The sequence below is a fragment of the Cokeromyces recurvatus genome (genome assembly GCF_025118155.1).
Source record: "Cokeromyces recurvatus strain NRRL 2243 chromosome Unknown BX663scaffold_24, whole genome shotgun sequence".
Classification (NCBI taxonomy): domain Eukaryota; kingdom Fungi; phylum Mucoromycota; class Mucoromycetes; order Mucorales; family Mucoraceae; genus Cokeromyces; species Cokeromyces recurvatus.
The window spans coordinates 104,716-125,379 of record NW_026251410.1 but is presented as its reverse complement, the minus strand read 5'-3'; the positions used below and the strand labels follow the sequence as shown (position 1 = coordinate 125,379).

The 20,664-nt window shown below is 30.6% G+C and overlaps 7 protein-coding genes across 7 annotated transcripts; 4 read left to right on the top strand and 3 right to left on the bottom strand.

Moving 5' to 3' along the window:
- Window positions 1-885: 885 nt before the first annotated feature.
- BX663DRAFT_518067 (uncharacterized protein) lies at window positions 886-2,547 on the top strand. The gene is made up of 9 exons (XM_051528818.1): window positions 886-989; window positions 1,070-1,386; window positions 1,452-1,541; window positions 1,608-1,639; window positions 1,697-1,783; window positions 1,841-1,922; window positions 1,996-2,075; window positions 2,160-2,255; window positions 2,315-2,547. Exons 1-9 carry the CDS (start codon window positions 898-900, stop codon window positions 2,519-2,521), a joined length of 1,083 nt encoding a protein of 360 aa, XP_051380249.1. The 5' UTR covers window positions 886-897; the 3' UTR covers window positions 2,522-2,547.
- A 921-nt stretch (window positions 2,548-3,468) lies between these two features.
- On the top strand, window positions 3,469-5,787 carry BX663DRAFT_518062 (fungal-specific transcription factor domain-containing protein). Its single transcript, XM_051528817.1, has one exon. The coding sequence runs from the start codon at window positions 3,608-3,610 to the stop codon at window positions 5,681-5,683; it is 2,076 nt and encodes a 691-aa protein (XP_051380248.1). The 5' UTR covers window positions 3,469-3,607; the 3' UTR covers window positions 5,684-5,787.
- Window positions 5,648-6,815, bottom strand: BX663DRAFT_518059 (ribosomal protein S5, C-terminal domain-containing protein). The gene is made up of 2 exons (XM_051528816.1): window positions 6,623-6,815; window positions 5,648-6,530 (listed from the first exon to the last, which is right to left on the bottom strand). The coding sequence occupies exons 1-2, from the start codon at window positions 6,684-6,686 to the stop codon at window positions 5,782-5,784; spliced, it is 813 nt and encodes a 270-aa protein (XP_051380247.1). The 5' UTR covers window positions 6,687-6,815; the 3' UTR covers window positions 5,648-5,781.
- Window positions 6,816-12,189: 5,374 nt separating this feature from the next.
- BX663DRAFT_518055 (NADH dehydrogenase iron-sulfur protein 8) lies at window positions 12,190-13,347 on the top strand. The gene is made up of 6 exons (XM_051528815.1): window positions 12,190-12,328; window positions 12,398-12,688; window positions 12,770-12,902; window positions 12,974-13,005; window positions 13,070-13,187; window positions 13,253-13,347. Exons 1-6 carry the CDS (start codon window positions 12,274-12,276, stop codon window positions 13,281-13,283), a joined length of 660 nt encoding a protein of 219 aa, XP_051380246.1. The 5' UTR covers window positions 12,190-12,273; the 3' UTR covers window positions 13,284-13,347.
- On the bottom strand, window positions 13,293-14,066 carry BX663DRAFT_563188 (ribonuclease-III-like-domain-containing protein). Its single transcript, XM_051531997.1, has 3 exons — window positions 13,973-14,066; window positions 13,568-13,908; window positions 13,293-13,492 (listed from the first exon to the last, which is right to left on the bottom strand). The coding sequence occupies exons 1-3, from the start codon at window positions 14,004-14,006 to the stop codon at window positions 13,367-13,369; spliced, it is 501 nt and encodes a 166-aa protein (XP_051380245.1). The 5' UTR covers window positions 14,007-14,066; the 3' UTR covers window positions 13,293-13,366.
- Window positions 14,067-14,429: 363 nt separating this feature from the next.
- BX663DRAFT_518051 (uncharacterized protein) lies at window positions 14,430-17,297 on the top strand. The gene is made up of 3 exons (XM_051528814.1): window positions 14,430-15,014; window positions 15,077-15,846; window positions 15,912-17,297. Exons 1-3 carry the CDS (start codon window positions 14,495-14,497, stop codon window positions 17,151-17,153), a joined length of 2,532 nt encoding a protein of 843 aa, XP_051380244.1. The 5' UTR covers window positions 14,430-14,494; the 3' UTR covers window positions 17,154-17,297.
- Window positions 17,298-17,561: 264 nt separating this feature from the next.
- Window positions 17,562-19,306, bottom strand: BX663DRAFT_518048 (adenylosuccinate lyase). The gene is made up of 2 exons (XM_051528813.1): window positions 18,872-19,306; window positions 17,562-18,740 (listed from the first exon to the last, which is right to left on the bottom strand). The coding sequence occupies exons 1-2, from the start codon at window positions 19,206-19,208 to the stop codon at window positions 17,629-17,631; spliced, it is 1,449 nt and encodes a 482-aa protein (XP_051380243.1). The 5' UTR covers window positions 19,209-19,306; the 3' UTR covers window positions 17,562-17,628.
- Window positions 19,307-20,664: the final 1,358 nt, after the last annotated feature.

The window sequence follows — 20,664 nt, the reverse complement described above, 5'->3', positions numbered from 1 at the left end:
AGTCTACTGAAGGTAAAGACGGTAGGTGTCATATATATCTATATATGATTCAGTAGCTCAAAAATTCCAATGAACACGAAGATAAAAGAAGAATATGGAATCGAGATCTGATGGCAATACTAAATTTTAAAAAGATATTGACAAGCCTTAGAAATAATGGCAAGAGACATCTCTTGTTTTCACGTCAAAAACAACAACAACAACAATTATGATTATCCGCGTTAGTTATCGCTTTCGCTATTTCATGCAGATAAATATTGCTCTGAGCTTACTTGAAAATATTGGTGAGCCAATCGTTTTTCGGTTTTCCACCAATCATTTTTTTAGTATGCCCCAGATTATTTTTTTATAACCATTATTCAAATTTGTAAATTAACCAATATTTCCCAGCTTTACTGTACAAAAGTCTCTAAACAGAGAGATGTTTTAGACAGTCGAAATAATTTAATTTAATCCTAATATCTTGAGTTCTTATAAATAGTAAACAGGGCCTTTGCTCTAGTAGAACCTTACCCTAATTCAACAGACAAAGAAGAGAGTCTAAACAATATATTGTCTTCTTTTCTTGACGATTATTATAATAGTTTTATTTATCATTCATGGTATTGTTTTTTTTTTTTAAAAAAAAAGGGAAAAAGTCTGTTATGATTAGTTTTGCTTTATCATAATTTATCCTTAACATAAGACCAGCTTTTTAACGTATAAAATTCAGTGATCTTTAACAAAAAAAATCCACGTTTTTTTCTTTACACTTTAGGTGACGATCATTTTGGCATTAGAAACAAAGCGTGCAATTTAATTGGTTACTCCAACTACCATCATGATGTAAAATATCCTTATTATTATTATTATTATTCTTTTCATTCTTTTTATTCTTTTCGACAACAATAATTAAAAATGGCACATAGAGAAGGTGTAACAACTGACCCAGTTGATTGGACCATGGTTAAAGCTTCAAGTCTCATTAAAGACCAACAAGTAATTACAATGTAATTTGCGCTTTACTTATTTTTTAGTATAAAAAAATAAAAAAATAAAATAACATGTGTTTTTTTTTCTACATGTTTAGTGATGGCTCTTTACCTATTGAAGAAGCTTGTGATGTACTTATTAATAATAATATTTCGTCTGCACCGGTTTATTATCCTGATGTAAAAACTGTTACCAATTCATCTATTGTTCATGCACGGTCTTATGTTGGAATGTTTGATTATGGAGATGTAATTGCTTACATTCTACTTGTACTTCAAAATATGCCACCACCAGGAGATGAGGAAGAGAGTAGATTAGATGAAGGAAAAGGCGAAAGTGAACTGACTTTTGAAATAAGAGATATATTACATCGAGCTCTAGAAGGAAGAGAAGTGCCAGTTAAATTAGCAAGTGGTAAAGTTATAATAAATACATATTTTGTTGTTGTTGTTGCTGTTATCGTTAATAGTTATCATTAGATCTTTCACAGAAAAACCCTTTTTATTCAATTATGCCTGAAGCAACATTATTATCTGTTGTAGAAGAATTTGCGTACGGTACACACAGAGGTAAGTTACTTTTTTTTTTTTAATATTTTAAATCTATCATTCATTGTCTATGTAAATATATAAAAGTATGTGTATTGAATCCTGATGGCACAATTAAGGTAAGCTAGAAGATACATTCATTTAAAGTCCTTATTTACACATGTGTGTATAAAAAGGGTATTTTATCTCAATCTACAGTTGCAAGGTATCTTTTTGAAAATCAACGTCATTTTCCAGATATTGAATGTATGATGAATAAGACTGTAAGTATTCAAATAGCATAAAATGGATGAAAGGCGGAACATTTATTTTTATTTTAGCTTCGTCAACTGGGACTGGGTGTATCCGATGTCATTGCAGTTAATGCTGACTCTCCAGTCTTGGATGCCCTAGAGTTAATGAGTAAGAAACAATAATGGTTTACTTATTCTGTTCTCTTTTTAATGAGTTCATATTATATATATGCATATATCAGGTAAATATAGTATATCCTCTGTTGCAGTTCTTGGTCACATGGGTATTGTACTTGGTAATATTAGTATGACAGATGTTAAGGTAAAATAGAATAGGATAGGATAGGATAATAGAGCTTAATTGTAATATTTATACACACACATAAATGTATATGTACATATATAGCATGTTATAAAAAGCTATCGTCATCAACTTCTATGGAAGACTTGCTTTCAATTTGTAAGCTTAGTTCGTACTCAACAGGGCATTGATGATGGACAGGTAAAAGAATCTCGGAAGACCTACCGATATAATCTGTAATATAAAAACATTATTTTTAGGACCGATTACCTGTTTTTGATGTCCGTCTTGACACTACTTTAGGCTTTACTGTAGCTAAATTGTTGGCTACAAAATCACATCGAGTATGGGTCATTGATGAAAGAGAGAAAGCAATTGGTGTAGTTTCTATTACTGATGTTATGCGTACGATTGCATCCACTGCTGGTATAGAAATTAAACAACAAAAAGGAGCCAATAAAGAATAAAAATTAATTTGATTCATGTATTAAGGCTTTCTTTTATTTTTTTTTTTTTTTTTTTTTTTTTTTTTTTTTTTTAGTAAAATCCATTTTATTTAATTAACTTTATCTTATTGGCTTGATATATCCATAGATTTTTTTTTATTATTATCATTGCTTTTTTTATTATTATCATTATTATAAATATTAAAAAAAAAAAAAAAAAAAAAAAAAAAAACGAATAGCAAAATTGTCAATTTTCAAGAAACACATGGAAGGTAATGGTGGCGGTGGTTTATTTTCATTAAGAAATAAATCACTTGTTGGTAGTAAGAGAATGAAAATTAGTAGAGCTTGTGATGAATGTAGAAAAAGAAAAGTAAATTAACAAGAATGAAAAACAATTTTTTTTTCTTTAAAAAAAAAAAAAAAAAAAGAGAGACCTCATGTCAATGTTCATGATTATACAACAAATTTTTTATATAGGTGAAATGTGACGGTGTTCAGCCTTGTGGACGCTGTAGAAAGTCTAATACAGAATGTGTGTTCGCCAAACTACCACCTAAAAGAGGACCACCTAAACAATATATGGAAAACTTAGAAAATAGACTTCAACGCGTAGAGAAAGCAATTAAATCGATGACAGTATCCACTCGAAAAAGAGTGGAGAATACAATGATAGTCGAGAGGAAAAGACCAGATGCCACATCTTCCTCTGAACTGAGCATTTCTTATTCAGCCCCTTATACCACAGAAATGCTTTTATCACAAATTGACCGATTTAGTATCAATGAAATAGGGCAAGCAGTTTATGTAAATGATATCAAAGTACGCTCAGATCGTATACCCAATGAAAATCACCATGAACATCAAAGTAATACCCAATCTGATACTGTATCTATATCTGATTCATCTTTATCTTCCTCAACAGCTCCTGCTACTCTACCAACACCCAATATAATTGCTGCTGCTACTACTACTACTACTACTACTACACATTCATTAAATAGAGTTGAACCACCTATTCCAGAACATTTATCTTCTAGACATATTTTATCAGAGGTACAATTTTTGTCAGAGGTTTATTTTGAACATGTTCATAAATATGTACCTATGATACATAAACCAACGTTTTTAAAGCAAATGCATAATCCTTCCAATCCACCTTCTCGATTATTACTTTATTCCATGTGTGCTGTTGCTTCAAGATGGACTTCAGATCATATATTGAAAACAGAGAATACTATAACGATACCCCCACCAGGATATACCTATTATCAAAAGGCACTTGAATTGCTCGATGATTTTCTAGATATACCTCGTCTTTCAACAATACAGGCTTTAATTCTTTTAGTTAAATACCAAGAATATTATCAACGTACAGGCTATTTTCATCGTTCCTATCTTTATTTAGGTACAGCAGTGAGGATGTGTCTTGATTTAGGTTTATCTGAATTAGAAGGGGATACCTATGATATAGAAACAAAACGTAGAACATTCTGGGTTACATTTTTATATGATTTATTAATGAGTATTGAACAAGGGCGTTCAAGTTATTTTAATGTTCATAAATGTACAACTGGATTCCCTTTAGTCACTAGTGAAGAAGGCCCAGCATTAGAAGAATTAATCACAAATCAAAATATCTTTATTCAATTAGGAAGAGTTTTATCTGATATCTATGCAATGTCTCGACGTATCACATTAAGACGACAGACACAAGGGAATAATAGAAGTGAAGATCAAATAGTAGAGGAACAGATACGATTATTTTCATTACATACACATCTGGAGAACTTTTTATATGAAGTCCCCCCTGCACTTAGTTATCCTCCTACTCAGGATATCGAAAATTATCCTGTAGAGAAGCATGCTATATCAGATCCTTTTATTGGATTTTTACACATGACATATCATTTTAGTATCATTCTTTTACATCGTACTTATTTATCTCATCCCCCTTCTGCAACTGAATTTAATTTTATTGCTTACCCTCATCGTCAATTATGTGCAGCATCTGCTTCAAATATTACAGGCATTGCTGAAACTTTACTCGATATGTATCCAGACTATATCTTTCATTATCCTACAAGAGGTGTTCAACACACGATACATTGTCTCGCTATGGCTTCCACCATTCATAAATATGAAATGTTACATGGTGAATGTGATAAAACAAAGGAAACGGCTCGTTTACAATATATGCTCTCTGTTGATATCATACGGAAACTTGCCTTAGCCTCTCCTTCTATCGAACTCTCAGACTATTACTCTAGTCAACAGGCACTAACTAATTCAGAGAAACGTACCTCTACAGTTATTCAATATCCACAGCAAACGAATATGTATATACAATCTGACAAAACAAAACTACGTAGAGATACATTTTCTTCTATAACTCCTCCAATTCATGAATCTGCTTTATATCAATCTAGTGCCTCCATCACAAACTCTGCACAATTAGCTTCCATGCTAGCTGCTCAGCAGCAGCAGCAGCAGCAACAGCAACAGCAACAGCAACAGCAGCAACAACAACAGCAACAACAACAGCAACAACAACAACAACAACAACAACAACAAAAGTTTACTTTGCCATCTCAGACTATAGTTCACTCACAACAGCAATGGTTTTCTACTCAAGACATATTGAGAAATCAGCAGCAATTACAACAACAATTAGCAGTAAATTGGACTCAACAACAACAAGGATTACCATTCAATACTTATTATCATCATGATACAAATGATAATGTAACAAGTGTTCCTTCTTACTCAGAGCAGCTAACTCAACAACAAAAATATCTTTCTTTACCATCAGAAGAAGTCAATACGAGTAGAGATCGGCGTCATACATTTTCAAATTCACCACAATATAACAATGATAATAATAATGATAATTCAACTATTTTAATGATGCAAGAAGAAAGCAATAAATTAAATGATGTAAATATGATAATACCAACTATGATAAACGCAAATGAAAATACCACCATGTTAATCACTAACAGTGACCCTGCAGCAGCCGTTGTAGCAGCCACTATCACACAACAACATTATGATCCAACATCAGGTATGAGTCAATTATTTTTGACTGACAATCAACAGCAGCAGCAGCAACATATTTGGAATGAATCTATTGTAACTAACAATAACAATGCTCAAAGAAGTGAAGGTCATGTGATGAAATGATAACAACAGCAATAATAATAAAAAATATAAATAAATATGTATATAAATATATACATGTATATAAAATATAAATCTATATATTGTTTATTGATATTAACTTATTGACCTCCAAAATAAACATGTTGTACATCAGATAATTTCTTTCCTCTTATTTTAGCAATATCTTCAGGCAGTTTTTGATGTGAAAAGGCTTCAAATGTAGCTTTAATCACATTCATGGGTGTCTTGGAACCTCTCACTTTAGCACTGATATCCTGAATACCAATACATTTACAGATTTCATGCACATAATGATTTGTACGAATACCAAATCCTGGCGGTCTCGAACGTAACTCTAAAGTTGTTGCATGAAATTTATGTGTAAGATCCATGGATATTGTACGATTATCATAACGTTCAAAGTAACGTAAATTCTTGATGGCTCTATTAGTGGCTTTACGAACTGCTCGGCTTGCTTCCTCATCTTTACCTTCACCATAACCTGCTAATCCATTCCCATTGCCTACCACAACAAGAGCATACATGGATGGCTGTTTACCTTTACCATTCATATTAACAACACGTTTAATAACAAGCGCTTTCTTCATCAAATTGCCTTGATCCTGACCCGAAAGTGGTGAATCAATAATATCTGTGACTGTATTTAACACAACCTCTGATGGACGATGTGATGGGAACAATTGAGGTTGATCCAGTGTTTTCATCTTTTCTGTTGGAAAATCAAGAATGGAATCCAGATTATTGAGTTGAGGTACATTATCTTTATTTAATGCTTCATGTCTTTTTTTAATACTGTTTTTATTGCTTTCTATTGTAGCATAATGGCGAATTTGATTCCATGCTGGAACTAGATATAAATAGATTCATGTACATTTAATTACAAAAAAAAAAAAAGAATGAAAGAAAAAATAATAATTATATAATGGGTTTGATTTGTACTTAGTGCAGATTTTGAATTTGTTGTAATGACTAGTTTACTAAATGACTTTCCGAGGGCTAACATTTTTTTTTTCTTTATATAAATAAATATGTATATTAAAAGGAAGAATAAAATTAGCAAGGGGCTTTAAAATTTGACAAGGTGGTTCAAGTAGTTTCCCCATTTGAACTTCTTCTAGATCAGAATCTCCGCCCAGTTAAATTGATATAGCGACGTCATCTGTTTTCTTACTACTTTCTACTATCTTTAGTAAAAGCAACTATCATTGGGCCATCAAAGCTATTTCCAGCAAAGCACACACAAACACAATAAAAAAAAATCAGCCTTTCGTTATCATTGTATTATTGTTACTTGATATTTTTTTTTCTTCAATAATTTATTAAATATCTTTCTTCCTAAACTATGATAGTTCCATTACCTAAGTTAGATTGGTGAAGTAAAAAACAATAAACAGAAAAAATTCTGTGAAAATCTGTAATATGTTTTTTGTTTATTTTAAGAGAAAATGTGACAATTCCAAGGTGTTTTTTTTTCAAAATGATCAACTTTTTTTATAGTTTTTAACAGGTATCTCTTTTACTGATGTCTTAAGTCTATATTAAGAATGTTTGATTCAAGGGAAAAGATAGTAACCAATCTATATTTGGCATTTTAAAGGTACAACCTTGATCCAGCTAAATTAAACACCAGCATACAATATTATTTAATAGAGTTTGTTTACTCAGGCACCATGACTTGACACAGATAGTTTAATATGATAAAATAACAAGCAATAGTTGTTAGTGATCTGATACTGATGATAATATTATTGTTGGTTAAATGCTATATACATATAAGTATTCTAATTAGGGTAAACTTAATTGTGTAATATCGTTTACTTGTAGTAAGTTTTGAACATTATATTATATAAGCTTATGATTATATGATATAAGTAACAGATAATAATAAGCAGATCTTTACATTGAACAAGTTTTATATCAATCAATTTCATTTTCCAGCATGATGTGTCCTAAACTAGCTTTAGAAGATATTGAATATTAAAATATAAACCATATATCTTTATGATAAACTCTCTTTTCTAATATAAGTGTATGCATTTATATGAACTGTATCAATAAAAAAGCAATAGTAGTTATAATAATTATTTTCTATTTTACCTTAAGGTTTGTTTAACAAAGTGAGCCTATTCCTTGCCAATACTTTTTTTTTTTTTTTGTAGAATATGTAATCATATCCTAGTCAACTACTACACAGAAGCAATATATAAAAAAACCAGAATAGATAAGGAATAACTATTATATTGAAAACTTGATCTGTACTGTCTAATCAAACTGCTGTGTATGTATATTCTTAATGGAAACGTTTGTAAGAGGAAAAAAAAACCAATTACCAAAAGACCGAAAATAAAGTACAATTAGGGAGTTAGGTATATGTGTTGTAGGTAAAAAAAAAAAATAAGATATAATTTAACGCACTCTTACAATTGTATAAATGATGAGCTATTAAAAAGCAGAGGTTTTCTTAACAAGTTACAATTCTATTTATTAAAAAAAAGTCACACTCGATAAATGATAACTACACAAAAGATATAAAGAAGTGCTAAACACATATGCTAGTCCTAGTAAACAACGATCTAAAAATAAGCAGTATTTTGAGTGCAAATATTTGTAAACTATTTTACTTTGGAACTACAAGAGTATCTGTTTTTTTACAAATATTTTTTTTTTTTACTAGCAAGTTTTTTATTCATTAGAAAGGAAATGTACCTGCAAAATGAAATATTGGCTGTAGCTCCGTTTAAATAAAACAATAGCTGACAAAACAGAAGTTACATATTTAATGATCTATCATCAAGTAGTAAAGAAAGTATTTAAGCTTCTTTAACATAATTCAATATAATATCTTTAATTATTATCATAGTTATTTTTGTGTATGAAAGATATGAAAGATAAATAATAAGCCACAAAAAGATATTGACTATTAATCTTGGAAAACTTTTTCTTTGTTTATGTAAAAGTAAACTTTCTCAGAGTCTATTTTTCTCCCTTTTTTTTCTCCTTATTTTTAAAAAATGTATTTTTTTCTAACTATTTTATTCTTTTTTGATGGACTTTACGTTGTCTATCTTTTATAGAATAGAAGCATATATAAATAAAAATATATGCTTTTATACTTTCTTTTTTTATTTTCATAGTAGTTGTCTTTTGATGCAGGTCACTATAAATTTTAATTATGGTAGGCTTTCTAAAATTTGATTAATGTAAATGAATCAAACATTGCTTGCTTTTATATGGTACGTTTATCTAAATACTAATTATTACACATAAGCTAATATTAATCCTTTTAGGTGGGTTTCTCTGGATATTGGCCACCTTAAATATTCAATCCTGTCTTTTTTTTTTCCTTTATGGCGGGCTTCTAAGGATACTGGTCGCCTTATAAAATCAATCCTAGTGGGCTTCTCTGGATACTGGTCACTTTAAATAATCAATCCTGTCTTTTATCATAGTGGGCTTCTCTGGATACTGGCCACTTTAAATATTCAATCCTGTCTTTTTTTCTTTTTTTTTTCTTATGGCGGGCTTCTAAGGATACTGGTCGCCTTATAAAATCAATCCTAGTGGGCTTCTCTGGATACTGGTCACTTTAAATAATCAATCCTGTCTTTTATCATAGTGGGCTTCTCTGGATACTGGCCACTCTAAATAATCAATCCTGTCTTTTACCATAGTGGGCTTCTCTGGATACTGGCCACTTTAAATATTCAATCCTGTCTTTTTTTCTTTTTTTTTTCTTATGGCGGGCTTCTAAGGATACTGGTCGCCTTATAAAATCAATCCTAGTGGGCTTCTCTGGATATTGGTCACTCTAAATATTCAATCCTGTCTTTTTTCATCATAATGGTGTCTTCTCAACTTTGGCTACTTCAAACATTTAATCCTGTCTTTTTTCTTCATAATGGTCTCTTCTAAACTCTGGCTACTCTAAATATTCTTTCATAATCTCCTTTTGACACTGGTTAATAGAAGTGAATCAATCTTTTTCTCCCCTTTAAAAACTAGGCTCTGTTATCTCTAAGCTATACTAAAAAAAAAGATCCTTACGCGTAATAGTCAAGCTCTACAATCATATACATTCAGAAGCAATAGTACGCTGCGAAATAATTAAACTATTTTCTCGCTCTCTTATATTTAAATAAAAGGATGGAGTTTTTTGATAGATAAAAGTATTCTTAATTTTAAAAGTTTATATTAATCTGTAGATGCTAATCTAAGCATTAGCAAATCTTAAGAGAAAATTATTAGACAGTCTTTATTGAAAAAAAAAATGAATAAACATAAACGCTATTTCAGGTCTTATGAATTTTTCTCTGAATTAACTTAGAAGTTAGCATATTCTGCTACAAAATACAATAAAAAACAGCTTGGTATCGATATTGTCTTTATGAAGTTAATGTATTCCATTTTCATTAACCCATTAATGTTCACCATAAAATCATTTGTTCTTCTAATTTCTTCATCTAAATATTCCATAATGATCTTGTAAAATTGAATATTTCGTAGTATGTCTGCTAAATCAGTTTTAAACTCTAGTAATGATTTCTATTTTCGTTCAAATAATAATTCAACCAGAAAAGGCTTTTGATTCGTTTTTTTTTCGTATTGTTACTGACATAGTATCTGCAATAAAGATATATTATCTATCTTACCTGCATAATTCTAAACGTTCTGATTGCTTGATGTATATAACAAAATGTTTATTCTCAAATATCATACAATTGAAGTCTATCTGAAGCTTAACTAATTGCATTTGTATTCTCTATACACATTTACACATATTTTTTGTATTACTTGTATTTTTCATGCTCAGTCATTGGAATGGAAGGCTGCTAACACAGTCCTTGGAGGATTCATATTCTGAAGTCGGTATATATTTAAACTATTATTATTATTATTTGTTAAAGCCTCTAGATGAGTGAAATGAATAGATGAAGAACATCTTAAAAATAACAAATAATTTATGGGCAGTGACTAGGAATTTCTGCCCTGAATATTTCTCTTCAAGATGAAAATTGCTCCCAGTTAAATAAGACTTAGCAGGAGAATATTTACTTAACCTAAGCAACGCTATCTTCCAATTTTGAATCTTTAAAGTAATTTTAAATTATCAAAAATAAGAGAATTTACGATTACTTTTATTCCAGTTGTAAACAAAGGCGATATTTTCAATATAGTCAGTTAGTTAGTTAATGTATGCTAAATGTATAAAGATAAAATCAAAAGAAAGAACCCCAAGTTATTTTTATTTTATTTGTCTTGTGAATAGCAATAAAGAGTACAAAAAAGCAAGATCAACCTTTTAGATATTTAAATATGTCAATATAATGACTCCTATGCAGAATAAAAAAGTAGAGTTAATTCATTTATGAGCATTCATACTAACTTTAACTAATTTTTATTGTTAGGCTCGCTCATATTAGATAAGCAGTGTCTTTACTGTCCTGTGTATATAAATAAATAAAGCTCTTGTTACATAACACAACACTATAAAAGGCACAGAAACCATAATATCAGAAGGGTAGTGCACATAGCTCTTAAATTGAATGCATTCATCATACAAATCTATGCTTCATTCATATATATATATAGAATTTAAACATAATCAATGTATATATAAAATAAAAGTATATTCAAGTTAAGGGTCTAATAAAAGTTTAACTCCCTCAAAAGGAAAAAACAAAGAAAGTATGTCCTTAAGTCTATAATTGTTTATTTGTAGTGCTTGAGCTGAATGAGAAATTTTATTTTTTTTCCGTTTAAACTATAAAAGCAAATCATAAATGAAATAGAAATAGATGCTACGAGAATAAAAGGGGAGGGTATAAGCATCAAAGGAAATGGTATAAAAGATGGGTAAAATAATTTATAAAATACGACAACTGAAATTAAGAATAAGCAACAATTTTGGTATTAAAAACACTGTCATAATTTGACTATAACACACGTAGAAAATCATTTTTTTTTTACACAAAACAGCTCCTTTACTTCTGCATGAATTATTTGCTATTTGACAATGTTTAATATAGTTTTTGAACTTTACCATGATATAAATCCCTTATGGAATCCTTCCCTTCTTCTTGGTACTCATTTGAGCAAATGGTTATGTAATAATTAATCTAGTATTTGAAGATACACTTCTCTGTTCATTTTCCCTTCACCGTTTTCCTCCATTTTTTTTTTTTTTTTTTTTTTTTTTTTTTTTTTTTTGATTATCAAAATAGTTTTTAGTTTCTTTATATCTTTTTCCACCCCTTTTTTTGATCCTCCCCACCCAGGCAATATAATGTTATTCTCAATAAAAATATTTAATCAGATTTATTTATGATATAATGTGAAAGGCTGTTTACGTCATTCTTCTCTGTCCAATAAGATGACACACGCAGCAAAATATGGAGATGCCCAAGGCATTAGAAAAATAGGTCCGCTGCTTGAATGAGGGGTGTTTAAAAAAAAAAAAGGTCAAAACGGTGGACAGACAACAAAAATAATAAAACAATAAAGAATCCTTTTTTTTTTTTCCTTTTGTTAATTACAAATATAATTCCCCCCCACTCTTTTTAGTTATTACTAAAATTACTTAGTCTACATCAATGAATAACCTTAGATTAGTGTCAAAGACTTTTTATAATCGCCAGTTACTCACAGGTATAAATAATTAAACTGAAAGTTAAAATATATTTATATACATATATTTTACCCCACGTTTTATTTAAGCACCTCGATTTGTCGCAGCACCTATTGTGAGTCAAATAGCTCATTTCAGCTCTTCTCGTATTGCTCATTATGCTGCACCAACAAGAGTTCCATCACATTTAATTAGTGGAAAACCTCGAGGTGTACTTGATGTTGCTGCTCGTCATTTATTATTAACAGAATTGATCAGAGGCATGTGGGTTGTACTTGAAAACTTCTTCCGTCCCCCATATACCATCTTTTATCCATTTGAAAAGGGTGCTATTTCTCCTCGTTTCCGTGGTGAACATGCTCTTCGTCGTTACGAAACTGGTAATAGAATAAGAGACACAAATTATACTTCAGAATTCTATTTATTGAAGAATAATAACTTATTTATTTATATATAAAAAGGCGAAGAACGTTGTATTGCTTGTAAGTTATGTGAGGCTATTTGCCCTGCTCAAGCTATTACAATTGAAGCTGAACCTCGTGAAGATGGTGCTCGTCGTACAACTCGTTATGATATTGATATGACAAAGTGCATGTAAGATTTATAAATACTGTATTGATTTTTATTTATTTATATTTCCCTTTTTATTTTTTTTCTTTCTCCAGCTTTTGTGGTTTCTGTCAAGAAGCATGTCCAGGTACAAAATAAAAGAATGAAAAGAATAGAATACTTTTTTATTAAAAAAAAACATTCATTTATAGTTGACGCTATTGTCGAATCTCCTAATTATGAATATATCACTGAATCTCATGAAGAGCTTCTTTACAATAAAGAAAAACTTTTGGCTAATGGTGATAAATGGGAAGTTGAACTTGCAAGGTAAAAAAAAAAAAAAAATTAAGGTACTTGGGATGTTTTAACTAAACAATTTGTTCTATCCCTAGAAATATTCAATCTGAACATCCTTATCGTTAAAAATATATATACATATATAAACGACATACATTAATTTATAAATAAAAGTATACATTTCTCTCTCTCTCTCTCTTTTTTTTTATTTAAGCCAAAATGTGTTTTTTTACAAATTCTCTTGCAGCATTGAGTCCTTGTTCATGATAAATTGCTCCAATGACAGCCTCCAATGCTTTTAATTTAACAGCGGGTGTCACTGCTTCTTTAGATGGCTTGAATAAAAAAATAAAAAAATAAAACAAAGTTAGCTGTCAAAGTTATTTACTATATATTCATTATTATGTTACCAAATGACATTGTAAGCCCTTTTCTAAATCTAAGGCATCAAACTTGGATACTAGGTTATTTTTATTAAATAATTCTTTAACACTCATTTCCAACTGATCAACATTTTTGGTTTTATTCATAAGTGACTCTGTAGCAAAAAATTCGAGAGAACGACGACCGAGATATTGAAGACGTTCGTTAAATGGCACATTACCGTGTTTATATGATTTATGTGTCAAAGCTTGGATTAATGTATCGGGTGATATATTGAGTTTTTTCGCATTTGCTTCGACATTAAATGAAGGTGACATTGCCTTTTCAATCAACGCTGTTCGACTTGTATGAAATGAGCAACGTTGAACTGTATGGAATATATATCTTTCAATATTAGATACATATACAATATATACGATATACACACATACCAGTTATCCATTTTAATGTATTTACTCTAAGCATCGTTTTCTTTTATTTATTTATTTATTTAAAAAAATAATAATAATAATTAAAATGTTCAAGAATCTCCCAAGCTGGGGTAATACATGACAAGGTTTGTCCTGAGATTGTTTATAAAGTGGCTTATGTTTTTAACTTCAGATTCTAGTCTGGAGGAGGAAGAAGGATGTCCTTTAAACAATAATAATTTATGTACAAGTTTCAATTATTTAATTGACTCTGAATCAAGTTCGACTTATTTAAAGAAAATAGTATTTATCTACTAAATAACCTTGATTGTTTATTTATTTCATTTACAAGGAAAATAGCTTTGTCTTTATCTTTATTTTCTGTATTTTATACGCATCATGATGTTTGAATCATTTTAAATTTTTAAACTACGACTCTTCTTAAAAAAAAAAAAAAAAAACGCGAATTATAAACTTATTTTTTTTTTCCTTTAATTGATAAGTGACCACAAAATTCTTAATATATGTGCATATAAATAAATAATGTCAACAACAAAAAAGCCTAGAGTCAATATTGATTATTATGAACAACCAAAAACAATAAGTTATTTTGAAGCTATTATTAATACACTACGTATCGATTTAGATAAGGAAGGTGCAAATACAAGCTTTGGTGCTCCTGATTTAGCTTATTTTACGGCTCATTTCCTAAAGTTTCAAATCGATCATCTTGGCAGAGATGCTGCTGATAAAGCAAGGCGACATCGTAAATCAATTGAAGCAGGTGTTCCCTTTTCTCTCTTTGATGTGCGTCATCTAACAACAAACTCATCTTTATATTACATTCTGAAAGCTGCTTATAAATTCAAGTCAGATTATCGTATTGCTGACTGGCATTTTGATTCTTTAGATGAAGCACCTACTTATTTAGAGATGGTTAAAGTTATTAAACAAGCTCTAGATAAAGCAGGTTTTGAACAATGTATACCTCATGTCTTTTTTGACACCTCTATTGATGCACATAAAAAGAAAAAAATGACTTTATTGGTGGAAGGTTTAGGAGGTAAGAAATTAACAAGCAACTGAAAAAAAAAAGTACACGCTTATATGAACGACATTATTTAGGTGTTATTGTAAAAGAAATATCAGATGCATCGTTTATTATTTATAATGAAGAACAAATAATCGATAGATTTCATAAGAATTGGAGAATTGTTCATCAAACAGATGACGACGATAATCAGGCAATTATTCACTGGATTGGACTTCCTGATTCTTATAATGCAGTTTTATCACTTGAAAATTGTGCAAAAGAGAAAGAAGATGTGACATTAAGAGAATTGACAAAGGATCATCAAAGAGCACCATGGCATGTTAAGTTTAATTGGATTGAGGATAGTGTTCGATATAATGAATGGATGACACCTCTTGATTACATTATGATTGAAAAGCAACAAACTCAACAACCTAAACGTAAAAGATCTGCGGTAGAGCAAGAAGATGATCACCTTGGAGGAGATCAAAAGGAAGGAAATTTAATTACCAACAGTAACAAAAAGGCAAAAACACCAGAACCACAGGAAAGAGAGATTGCTATTAAATATATGCCTACTCAAAAATATGAAGTGATTATTCCTTCTTATGCTGCCTGGTTTGATTTATCCAGTATTCATGTGATCGAAGTCCGCGGTTTGCCTGAATTCTTTAATAATAAAAATAAGACAAAAACACCTACTGTTTATAAAGAATATCGTGATTTTATGGTGAATACATATCGATTAAATCCTTCAGAGTATTTGACAGTCACATCTTGTAGAAGAAATATGACAGGTGATGTCTGTTCTATTATTCGTGTTCATGCTTTTCTTGAGCAATGGGGATTAATCAATTATCAGGTAAAATAGGCGTACACATATATATACAGATACGCTGATATTAATTTATATGTATATTTTTCTAGATAGATCCTACTGCTAAACCGACCGCAATTGGACCTCCTTTTGAAGGGCAAATCAAGATTATAGCACAGTTACCTTCCGTATTAAATAAGTCTTTAGCTAAAGAAAATGATACAGATATTTATCATCGTCCTACAAATAAATCGTCTTTTGAATTAAAAGGACAAAATAATTTTACTTCTAAAGTGGATAAACAAGTAGTCAAAAACTCTACTACAATGAAAAACGAAAAATCAAGCTTTTCTACACCAAGCATTGATTTGAATTTAGATTTACGGGTCAATATTTATGATGTTGCAATGAAAAAGACGATTGAAGAAGAAAGTAAGAAGGAAATAGAGGCAAAAATACCAGAAACATGTTCATCCTGTTCAAGTCAATCTAACCATGGATATCATTCTAATACGACATTTATATGTGATGATTGCTATGATGCTAATAAACTCCCTGAATTCACACAGAAAGAAGACTATAAAAAAAGGAAAGAAATTGAATTGAAAAAGTTACCAGAACCCTGGACGGAGCAAGAAGAGATGTTGTTACTAGAAGGCTTGGAAATGTTTCCTGATGATTGGAATAAAGTTGCAAATCATGTTGCTACAAAAACACGTGACGATTGTATCTTACATTATTTGCATCTACCAGTATCTGATCCACGAGTTGATCCTGAAGTAAAAAAGCTTGACTTATTGGATTTCAACCGTAAAGACGATATAGATAATCCCATTATGTCTGTAGTGGCCTTTTTAGCTTCGAACGTAAAACCTAAAGTAGCAGCATCCTCACTCCTTGAGGTTACTACAGACGATGATAAAACAGAGGAAATGACAGATAGAGATAAGGATGACGCATTAGAAATGAAACATGATTTGATTCGCGCCAAAATGATGCAATTTATGTCTCGTATAAATAGCTTTAGAGAGATGGAGAATAAAGTAAATGATGAGCGTCGTGAGTTAGAAAAGGAAAGATTCTTGGTTCGAGAAGAACATTTGACGATACGAAATAAAATGGATAAAATCTATGGACACATGTTTCAAGTCAGACAAGCAAAATTATTAAAAGAAAAACAAATGCAAATGCAAAGCCAACAACAACAAGAGGAGTTGATGCCAAATGATGTCATCGTTAGAGGACCTCATGAGGCTTTATCACCGGAAGAAAGGGAATTGCAAAATCAGTTAAAAGCAAGATACCCAATACAATACTTTCAAAGACAACAAACATTACTGCAACAACAATAATAAAGAGTTTAATATAATATTATTATTTTATTTTATTTTACATACTTTTGGTATTTTCTTTTAATGGGTTCTTTTTTTTGTTCTTTTTTCCAGTTTTGCTTATGCCAACAACATATACATGAATCTACTTTCTTATATTTCACAGCATACATACATACATACATATTATAATAAAGCTATAAGCCTACTACAACAATTATAGTCTATTATGATATACCTAATTAAGTATTGGATGTACTATTCTTTTTTTTTTTTTTTTTTTTTTTTTTTTTTTTTTTTTGACCAAACAGCAATATCTGCGAAGGTCTTTATTCAATCCTTGCCATTATAAACATAAATTTGTATACGTATTAATGTAGAAATGCTTTATTTTAATATTATCAGTATTGTTCTTCTAAATGTACAGAGTTTTTTTTTTTTTTTCTTATATAGCAAATAATTGTCTTGGGCATATAAGTATATACATATACATATCTTAAACAAATAACTCGGCCTTGGATTTCTTCTTGAGCTCTTCAGCATAAGGGGCTAATGCAGGCTTAACATGCTTGAGTAAGAAGGAATCAACTTGTTCAGGAGCACGGCCAATGAAAGTAGAAGGATCTAACAATTGAGGAAGATCATTCCAGATGGGTTCAAAATAGTTAGTTTTCTTGATACGTTCAATCAAGTCATTCTCGCCACCTTCCATCTTAACAACGTGTGCAGCTTGATGAGACAAGACACGAATTTGTTCATGACACTCTTGACGATCACCACCCTTTTTAACCATAGCCATAATGATGTTCTCGGTAGCCATAAAGGGTAATTCTTGTTGAATACGACGCTCAATCACCTTGGGATAGACGACCATACCCTCACAAATGTTTTGGAGAGTGGTCAAGATGATGTCAGTCGTCAAGAAGGCCTCAGGAAGAGAGATACGACGATTGGCACTATCATCTAAAGTACGTTCAAACCATTGAACAGCACTGGTTTGAAGAGCATCATTGACAAGCAACATTAAATGACGAGAAAGTGAACAGACACGTTCAGAACGCATAGGATTACGCTTATAAGCCATAGCAGATGAACCAATCTGATCCTTCTCAAAGGGTTCTTCAATTTCCTTTAAGCTAGCCAACAGACGAACATCAGTGGCAATCTTATGAGCAGTGGCACCAAAACCTGAAAGGGGATGCAAGACATCAATATCAATCTTACGGGAGTACGTTTGTCCACACACGGGATAGGCTTCTTTAAAGCCAGAAAGTTCAGTCACTAATTGATCTAATTGCTCTACCTTTTCATGGTCACCATTAAAGAGAGCCATAAAGGAAGCTTGAGTACCAGTAGTACCTTTCACACCACGTAATTTAAGATCATCACGAGCACGTTCAAAGTTACGTAAATCCCATAATAATTCTTGAATCCATAAAGTCGCGCGTTTACCGACTGTGACAAGTTGAGCAGGTTGGAAATGTGTGAAGCCCAAGGTAGGCATAGCACGATATTCCTCGGCAAATTTGGAAAGAATATCAATAACGTGAACAAGCTTTTTGATGATAATATCATAGGCATCTCTGAGAATAATTAAATCACCATTATCTATATATGTGTATATATAAATGTATGTATATATATTTATGGTTATTTCACATGATACTCGTTAAAAAAGAAAAAGAAAAAAAAAAGACAGAGAGAGAGAGAAAGATACAATTCGCATCAAAATAAATTACCTGTAACATAGCAAGAAGTAGCTCCCAAATGGATAATAGGAGCAGCAGCAGGAGCAACAAGTCCAAAGGTATGAACATGAGCCATAACATCATGTCTACGTCTCTTTTCTTCTTCAGCAGCAACAGCATAATCAATGTTATAAATGTTGGCTTTCATTTGTTCAATGGCCTCATCAGTAATATCTGTCAAACCAAGTTGTTTCTCGGCAATGGCTAAGTTGGTCCAAAGTTGACGCCAAGTTGAGTAACGTTTATCTTCAGAAAAGTTATAAGCCATTTCTTTAGAAGCATAACGTGAAGTTAAAGGTGACTGATATTTATCGTGAATTTGTGCCATTTTGTTTATACACTCGGATGAAAGAGTATTAAAAAATTAAAAGGGAAAAAAGTGGAGAGATATTTTCGCATTTAAAAAAAAGAAAAAAAAAATTAAATGAATCACAATCTGCTGACTCTTCATCTGAGTGGCTTATTCATTCATTTCTAATAGTATTTCGAACTTTAAATCCAGCTGATTTTGATTTTAGATGGAAGATCCCAAAAGTGGAGTCTGTGGGATATGATTACTACTTAACAAACATTATAGAGTTTTTTGCATTTTGTTTTGTGCTGATAAAGCAATATTTTTTTTTTTTGAAGAAAAGGAACAAGGGGCATGCTATTAATGTCCTATAAAATTGACCATTAATAAGCAATTATTCTCAAAGCAGTAAATTACATAATATAATTTTAAGTGAGTAAATTGGTATTAGAGAATCTAATAAATGAAATAAAGCGTATTATATAGACCGAGTAAGTTGATTTGTTTTTAATTACACATTAATGAAAATCTACAATGCATATTCATAGCAACTTGCTGTTAGAGATATTATATAAGATGGACTCTATGAAGAGCTGGGGTTACTAAGTTTGACCATTTGTCTGTTTAAACTCTTTTTTATTCTTTGCCGTGCTTATTACATAAAGCCTCTATCAGCTTTATATTTGTATATATTTATATTCAGTTATAACATAGTTTGTTAACAATATATTTTCGAAGAATAGTGTAATTTATTATGTCTAAATTATACATTTTCCTATTATAAAACCTTTCTGATGGTGAAGGTTATATTTATTAGATTCTGATAAATAACTCTACGTTATTCTATTTTTCTTCCAAGATTGGTATACCTCATGAGCCAACTCTCTTGTCCATTTTATATTCTATTTATTCAAATAACCTACTCAAAAAAAAACATAAAATCAGCCATTATCAGCTAATATTGCACTGGCACAAATGTCTGAATTAATAACTTACTTATTTTATGCAGGCTTGGTTATCGAGCTAGACGAGCATTGCTACATTAACATATTGGTTACTAATAATAATAATAAAGCCCTTACAACGTTCTGTTATCTGTATTAATTATCAAGACATTAGTCAATTATCACTATCCCGTTCCTATGTTTGAATAATTTGAGTCAAAGTTAAATGTAGGATAGCCATTAAGATTTTCAATTCCACATAAATACGCTAACAAGATAATACTAAAAAAAAAAAGGCAATTTTTTTGCAAGAAAACCTCAATATAAGGAATATAAAAAAAATATTTGAATTTACTGTCTCCCTATCAATCAACCATCATCTTAATAGACTATGTTCTGTAACTACATATTTATCTAATTAGAAAGAAGCAAGTGAATTTGACGATGAAATTTGAGCTGATTGTCTAGTGATAGATCAAAGCTTTTACTCTATTCAACTGCGATAACACTTACATAAACGCATACCATATTTTACCTAGGTATATTAA